General features: G+C 42.6%; 1 gene segment (V, D, J or C); it reads left to right on the top strand.

Annotated features, from left to right (window-relative positions):
• Positions 1 to 7,412: 7,412 nt before the first annotated feature.
• Positions 7,413 to 8,670, top strand: LOC119959385. The segment is given in 3 exon segments: positions 7,413 to 7,458; positions 7,544 to 7,890; positions 8,566 to 8,670. Coding segments are annotated over 3 exon segments (498 nt in total).
• The last annotated feature ends 261 nt before the right edge of the window (positions 8,671 to 8,931 follow it).

The following is an 8,931-nucleotide window of genomic DNA, read 5'->3' as shown; positions in this document are numbered from 1 at the left end:
AAAAACAAGGAATTTAATCTAAACTAACACCGTGAGAATTGAGAATCACGGCTGAGAGTGTCACTAACATGTTAAAGCCGACAAGACCTAATAAAAATATAACACACTACAGGTACCCTAAATCTAAAATAAACACATAAATTGCTGGAAAGTCTCAGCAGGCCAGAAAGTGGATAGAAAATCAATTTGGTTTTCGTACATTCACATTATTTCCACCCACGGAGGAAGGCGCGGGGAGGTGGAAGGATATTTTGGAGGCTGATCAATAACCTGTTTCAGTTGCACGAACACTCCTTCCATGGTCAACAAATCCTGGAGTGGAATTTGAACGCAGGTCAAACAGCTCAGCAACAGAAGTGCTGCCAGATGTGTTACGCTGGCGGTCACCTTTTCAGAGAGAAATACAGTTCGTTTCAGGCCGATGAACTTGGGGCTGATATTCCATCATTGGCATGAAACGTGAACTCTGTTCATCTCAGAATCTGCATGACATGCAGAACAATTCCAGCATTTTCGTTTATTATTACCATCACACTAACTTCATCCAGTTCATATTGGAACGGCGCTTGACTCCGTAATTAAGAATTTGGGGGGAAATCTGATATATCATGAGGCGCCGAACCATTTGCTCTGATATCAATAGGCGCCGTCTCTCTCTGTCACACACACATGGTTACTTCATACCCAACTTTGATTGGCTGTACTTCATCATCCGACTTGGTCGATTGCAGGTTGCAATTTTGAAAAATGCACCAATCACTGTGCTGTGTGCATTTAAAGTCAGTATGCAATAAGGGTGGACACAAAGGCGCTATCTACGTGATGGTTAAACTAATAGCCATTCAGGTTTTAATGCTCTGATTCTCTGTTATTAGTGCAATTATTATTAACATGCTTGTTAGATGAATTGGACATTCCGAATTCTCCCTCAGTGTACCCGAACAGGCGCCGTACTGTGGCGGCCAGGGGATTTTAACAATAACTTCATTGCCGTGTTAATGTAAGCCTACTTATCATAATAGTAACAATTATTATTATTATTTCTGTAAACGGTGTTCCTATCGGTTCTAAGAGCCTGTTTCCTGTATTGTTATTTTGACCTATTCCAATCATCATTGTACAAAGTATTTTTACGATTATAACAACAAAAATACAGTCTTATTCTAATTTAGATCAGGTGCTGTCTTTCATATGCCTACGTAATCCATGTATCAATTTTTATTGCTCTCTTGACAAGTTCGTGTGATCACTACTGTCGCATATATATCTGTCTATATTGGGCCAGGCCCTGTCTCTGTTATTACTGCACTGTATTTTGTAATTCATTGATGGGATTGGGGCATGGCTGGTTAGGTCAACATTGCTGTCCTATCTCTAGTTGCCCTTCAGAAGGTGAGTTTCCTTCTTAAATTACTGCAGTTCCTGAGGTATATGTACCACATACCTGTTCGGGAGAGAAATCCAGCATTGTGACCCAGCCAAAGTGAAGGAACGATGATATATTTCCAAGTCAGGATGGTGAGTGGTTTGTAGGGGAGCCTCCAGGAAATGGTGATCCCAGGTGTCTGCTGCTTTTGTACTTCCAGAAGGTACTGTTCGTGGGTTTGGAAGGTGGTGCCTAAGGAACCTTGTTGAGTTGTTCTAATGCATCTTTTAGGTGGGACAGAAAGCTGTTACTATTCATCGGTACGTAGGGATTTAATGTTTTTGGAAAGGTTAGCAATCAAACGGACCTCTCTCTCCTGGATGGTGTCTTGCCTCTCGAGTGTTTTTGGAGCTGCACCCATCCAGACAAGTGGAGAGTATTCCATTACATTCCGGACTTGTGCCCTGTAGATGGTGGACAGGCTTTGGGGAGTAAGGAAGTGAGTTTCTCGCGGCAGGATTCCTCGCGTTTCACCTGTTCAGTTCGCAACAGTATTTATATGGCTAGTTCAGCGAGTTCACCAGTTCAGTTTCCGGTCAACGACAGCCCCTGGATGTTAATACTGGGGATTCCGTTGTAATGCCATTGAATGTCAAGGGGAGATGGCTCGATCTTCTCTTGTGAGATCGGGCCACTGCCTGCACGCCACTTGTTAGCCCAAGCCTGAATATAGTCCAGATCTTGTTGCATTCTGTAAGAAGTCTTACAACACCAGGTTAAAGTCCAACAGGTTTGTTTCAAACACGAGCTTTCGGAGCACGGCTCCTTCTTCAGGTGAATGGAAAACTTTCCATTCACCTGAAGAAGGAGCCGTGCTCCGAAAGCTCGTGTTTGAAACAAACCTGTTGGACTTTAACCTGGTGTTGTAAGACTTCTTACTGTGCTCACCCCAGTCCAACGCCGGCATCTCCACATCATTGTTGCATTCTGACATGGACTGAATCTAATAAGTCACAAACGGTGTTGAACATTGTGCAAATACCAGCGAACATCCTCACTTTTGTCCTTATGATGGACGAAAGGTCAATCATGAAGCAGCTGGATATGGTTGGGCCCAGACCACTACCCTGAGGAACGTGGCAGGTAAAGCAATAACTGTACCAATGCCTCAGGTAATACAAACAGGAGCTAGTTCTGGTTAGTATCAGTTGAGTCTACTGAAGTAACAATTCCGAAATGGACATTATAATAACCGATTGCATGCTATCGTAACCTCCTCAATACAGTGTAATATAAAATGGGCCTTAGTTTATCATGTTAACAGCTGAGATTGACCACAGTAACAACTGAGAACTGCTGTCATAAAATCAGGAACCTGACCTAACCTAATATAAGAGACAGTATCCAGGGTCCTTGGCAGTCACAATTGAGAAATGCTCTGCTTCACGTAATGTCAGCAATCACGGTGTCACTGCCATCAACTGGCCAAACCTTGCTATTGCAGTTATTGATTTAAAACATATATTTCACTAGATGTGGCCCTCACAGGCAAGGCTAGCGGTTGTTCACCATGTTACCTGGTAAGTTACAGGGCCATTCTATTTGCATTTTTCAAACACACTGTCAGCTGCAGCAGGGTTTAAACACGGCCTCAGTGACTAAGGCTGGGCATCTCAATTACTGGCCCAGTGACATGCTAGCTAACCCACTGCCGTTCCCATTAAACATAGTCAGAGGGTGTTTTAAGCAGAGAAGAAGGCCGTTTGGACCGACATATATGCGTCGGCCCTCTAATGATGCAATTTGCGGAATGCCATTATTTTCCCCGTAGTCTAGCATTGTTTTTCTTTTTGAGATTATAATCTAATTCTGTTTTGAAAGCATCAATAAACCCTACCACCACCACACAAACGAACAGTCCAGTCCACATCCTAACCACTCACTGGTTGAAACTGTTTGTCCTCATGTCTCCAAGCTTATTTCCCCAATTCCTTCAATCTGTGACCTCAGGTACTCGGTCCTCTCACCAGTGGGATAGGTTCCTCCATATCTACTCTGTCTAGAGCCCTCATGATTTTGAATATCTCCGTCAGATCACTTCGTAACCTAATGGTCAAGGGGAATAGTCGCAACTTGTCCAATCTATCTTCGGAGATTAAGTTGCTCATCTCTGGAGCCATTCCCGTGAGCATTTTCTGCACCCACCCTAATGACTCACATTCTCCCCGAAGTGTGATACCCACAATGCTTCAGTTCAGTGTGTTCAGGATGTAATACAAGTTTAACGTAATGTCCTTTCCTCTGTATTTTATATACCCATTGATAATTCCCATTAATTGTTTTAATGACCGGTCTTACAATTGTCCTACCCTCATCAGTAATTTATCGACACATACATACAGGTCTCTCTGATAAAAGCAAATTACTGCGGATGCTGGAATCAAAAACCAATAGAGAAAATGCTGGAAAATTTCAGCAGGTCTGGCAATTCTCACAGTAACTTCATTGAAAAGTAAGCCTACTTGTGACAGTGAATATTATTATTATAGCATCTGTAAGGAGAGAAAAGAGTCCAGATGACCCTTTGTCAAAGCTCCCTCCGATCCTGAATTATTCGTTTTATTTTATTTTGCCTTTCTGCATTCTGCAGGACATTTGAATTATTTCACACTTTTCTGCACTAAATTTAATCTGCCAATTTCACGCCATTTCCACAAACCTGTCCTTGTTGTTTTGAAGTTGTACATTATCTGACCGATGGTTCGCAATGTTGTCACATTTCATATCATCCATAGATATTGAAAATTGCCCCTCTCAGACAAGGTCCAGGTCATTAATGTGTCATATAAAATGCCGCAATGCTGATCCCTGGAACATTCACTACAAATCTCCCTTCGCTCCGAAAAACAGCTGGTCTACACTGTTAATGGTTTCCTGGAAATTTCCTTTCGATCTTGCTGCTGCCCATTTTACCCCAGGAGCTCCATTGTTGCTCACAAGGTGGCGCTGCAGCACATTATCAAATGTTCTTTGGAAGTTCATCAACAGCAATACTCAGATCAACCATCTCTGCTTCTCATCAGAACACTTAAACAACTTAATTAATCACGATTTGCCCTTAATAAATCCTCGCACGGCTTAATTTATCAACACAGCATTTCCACTGATGTACCAGTTCATCACCTTCGCTGGTGGTCCCAGAATTCAAGTTGCAGCTAATTGCAGATTCGTGTAAGTTAAAGTCAGCTAAATGGCAAAGTGCCTCAAGTGCTGTTAATTTATTTTTCTGATTACCTTAGTTGAACGGGGGAATGTGCAGCTATGGGAACCACATGTTGAAATGTGATGATCTGAGCAATTGAATGGATCTAATAACCTAAACCTAATCAAACTTAAAATCCTGATTAATTATTTCCATTGCTTGAAAAGGAAATAAACATTTACTGCTCTGTATTCATTTCGACTCCACATCAACCCTTCTTAACGCTTTAGCCTCATTTCATAACAATATTCATTATTAGCGTCACAAGTAGGCCTACATTAACACTGCAATGAAGTTACTGTGAAACGCCCCTAGTCATCACACTCCGGCGCCTGTTCGGGTACACGGAGGGAGAATTCAGAATGTCCAATTTACAGACAGAATGAGAATAATTTGACAGGTTTCCTTTAACACATAGAATCCCTGAGACGTTCTGCATCAAAACAACAATGGGATTTCAATGAGTTGCCTGTGAACATTGGCGCTGTCCGCGTGAACCCCACTTACCGGCCGCCCACGGAATCAGTCTTCTTGTGCTGTCACCAACTTTGCCTAAAATCCGATCCAAGACCTCGGGAATGGGTGCAGCATCTACCCTTTCCTCACCGGCCTCATTCACATCATGGATGTATCCAGAATGCACCTGTCTGCAAAATATAAACCCATCCATTCAAACCTTTTCTCCAAAAGATCCCACAGTGTAGTCGATTTTATCAATCGATCCTCATGGTTAATGAGAAATACATCCCAGTATTACTATCTAGCACGATATTACCACACTGACAACCTCAGGAAATTCCATTTTAGAAAGCTCACTCTGAAAAGTCCAAGGATTTTGATAGTGTCTCTGACGGTATTTCTCTTTTGTGTTTCTATGGCTATGTTAATCTAGTTGCTTATATACTTTAATGGTTGGCTGTGTGTCTGTTTGGGAGATCAGTTTGGGGATCTATCACGGTGTTTACTTGTCTCTGTGTCTATGTTTGTGTTGATTTTGTGCTGTAACAGAGTCTCCTGCTGAACACGGGAGGTGGACCTATTCACTTACTTTCATCGTTGACAATTGAGACTAATATGTAATCGAAAATCATGTCAACACATGTTGGAATTTATTCCAGTGTCTGTGCATGTCTGTGTAGATGTTTTACATACATGTCGTTGCACGTGCGCGTGTGTGTTTCCAATAGACGATTTTGCTGTCCACTGGAGGGCGCTCTCTGATCATTTATCAACATCACAGAACCGTTCCAGAGGAAGCGACTGCTTTAAGACGTGAAAGTGGGCGGAGCGACGAAATCTAATTCGCGCTCACAACATCTCCCTATATCTTTCATCGTCTCCAATTACAGGATTGGTACAGTCAGTGAAAACTGTCTCTCTTTCTAGAGTTCAGACTCGAAACATGGGGCTGATACTCTGCCTGTCTCTGGTTATTGTCCTGACCGCAGGTTGATTATATTGAACCTCTGTACTAAATCCTACAATTGCCAAAAGTGTTCTTATTTCTATCTCCTGGTACTCACCCTCCTCACCTTACTCCTTCTAACCCGCTTTGTGCCGTTTCTATATTTCAGAGATGAGTAAGGGAGACTCAGTGTCCCAGTCAGAAGAAAGAATCGATGCAGAAGAGGGTGAAGGTTCAGCAATACCCTGCAGTTACTCGGTATCGAGTTCAGCTATAAACTATGGCCTGTTCTGGTATCGCCAGTATCCACACCGAGCTCCCCAGTATCTGCTCAGAGCCGATAGTTATGGGTATAATGAGACGGCTCCCGGCTTTGAACACTTCAGCGGGAAACTCAACCGGACACAAAACACTTTTCACTTGTCCCTGACAGATTTGAAGATGACAGACAGCGCCGTGTATTACTGCGCGCTGAGACCCACAGTGGATGAGGGCCCGGCCGGACTCATACACAAACTGGAGCAGGTGGGCAATCAAGTTCTCGTTATCAGGAATTCCAATAGAACATTTTCAGATAACGAACTGGACAATGCAGCTCCATCTGAATGGTTTTCCCTCGCTGAAGTCAATGATTGTCACTATTGGAAATTGTATCATGTTATATTATTCCAGGAATAAGTTCTATAATTTCCCTTCCCGCTTCGCACAAACCTGAAGATCCTCCGGGTAAATAATTGAATATATCTGTAACTTTAAACATTCTTGATCAGGTGAAAATATATCAGGCGGCATCTTTTAAAAGTGATTTAATTTCAGAGTTGTCACATTCTAAATTTCCTGGGGTACAAATAATGACTGACTGAAATCAGTACTTTACTGGTACAAAAGTTCCTAGTGGAAGCGCATCGTGGTGTACAGTTGGCTCACTATTTATCCACTGTACCCTTAACACAATAATTATTAATTATATTCACATACAGAATGGCACTTGACTGATTTTAAGATATTTATTTAATCTTTCACCTTAATTAGAGAAAAAGATTTACCTCAGGAAGGATGTAAACACTGAGATCGAAGCAAAACGATTTAAACGGAGAAAGAAGCGGAATGACTGATAATGTGACACAGAGAAAGTGAGTGAGAAAGACCAAAACACACAGTCAGGGTTGGAATGTGATTGGAGAGAACCAGCCGCAATAAATCCCCAGCTGACAGTGATTGGTACACAGCTGACGTCAGAGCTGAGAGGCCAGCCAATCGCAGCACTGAGAAACGCCTCTCAGTTTCCCAAGAGTTGATCAGAGTTTACACTTTGATATTAGGCTCGAAGCAGCGACATATTTAAAGGAGTGCCTCTATTTATTCTCCTATAAGGAACCATGTGCTCCCTGTCTGCTTTACTGATAATAATGGCCTTGCTGTCCGGTGAGTCTGAACTCAAATCCTCAGTCTATCTTTCATGCGTTATATTTACTCCCAGATTTCTGACACATTCTATATGTCGTTACAGGAACCAGAAGCCAAGATTCAGCTTCCCAGGATCCACCTGAATTAACGGTTCTGGAAGGACAGACAGCAATATTGGACTGCAGTTACAAAGCAAAGTATACTGAGCATAATCTCTTCTGGTACATCCAGTATCCAGGAGAAGCTCCGAGATACCTACTGAAGAAATATAGCACGGGAAATGGAGAAAGGTCTTCCGATTTCCCAGACCGATTTTCTGCTGATTTGGACAAGGATAAGAAAATAGTTCCTTTAAATATCACCGGGGTCCGTGTCTCTGACTCTGCCGTGTATCTCTGTGCTCTGAGCCGCACACTGTTACACAGACAGAGTCACTTCGTACAAAAACCGGTAAGACACTTTCACCTCCTCTCACTAAACCGATCTGACACCTGGATTGAGAAGTGTTAGTACAATTAAAACTATATTAGAAATAACAGCTTGCCCAGATTATCTCTTTCTATGGTGCTGAATGTTTTTCATTCTCTGTAAAATCGCAATTTACGGTAGTTTTCCTGGTCTCCGAGCTGATCTCTAAATGGGGAACTTTCGTTCTCTTATCAAAACTGCATGAACTGTTGTCAATCCGTGTCCCTCCTCAAATATTAACCCCGACAAAGAACCAAAATGTGATTTCATGATAATCGCTGATTGTCACAAGTAGGCTTCAGTGAAGTCACTGTGAAAAGTCGCTAATCGCCACAATCCGGAGATTTTCCGAGGAGGCCTGTGCGGGAATTGAACCCGCGCGGGCTTGTTCTGCATTACAAGCCAGCTGTTTAACCCAGTCTGTTAAACGAACCCAGAACGTCTGTGAGGAACGTAGTTGTTCAGTCCTCCAGTTTCGTGCAGTTTCTTCAAAGAGGGTTCCAATCGATCTGCGGATATTAAGGTAAATGCGACATTTTTGGATAGTGCAGGAAGGTGGATGTGAGATAGATTAGCCAGGATCTTATTGAATGGCGGAGCAGGCCCAAGTGAAGGAGCAAATGATCGACTGCTGCTCCTATTTCTTGTTCTCTGAAGTTCTTCAGTTCAGTTCATTGTTCTGAGAACAGTTTCATGTGGTTCCAGGCACCTGGTTCTGACGTCATAGGTTTGAGAACAAAAAACTTTGAGCTGATTGGTTGAAATGTAGGACACAGTAGCTGAGGGCTGATTGGGTGTCGCCTTTTCAGTCTGTCAGGAATGAACCAATCAGTAGCGAGGTGGGATATGGCTCAACATCTTGTCAACTCTTACCTGAAACAATTCAGCTTTAATTCACTCTGCTTGAATCCACCACCAGCTCAGTGAACATGTTGGCTGTTACCTTTTACACATTGCTCGCAGCTGCAGCTGTCTTAACTGGTAAGTTCCACACTTTGCTCGTGATACCGATATTGGAATTAT

The sequence above is a fragment of the Scyliorhinus canicula genome, unplaced genomic scaffold (assembly GCF_902713615.1).
Source record: "Scyliorhinus canicula unplaced genomic scaffold, sScyCan1.1, whole genome shotgun sequence".
Classification (NCBI taxonomy): domain Eukaryota; kingdom Metazoa; phylum Chordata; class Chondrichthyes; order Carcharhiniformes; family Scyliorhinidae; genus Scyliorhinus; species Scyliorhinus canicula.
This window is presented reverse-complemented; position numbering and strand designations above follow the sequence as displayed.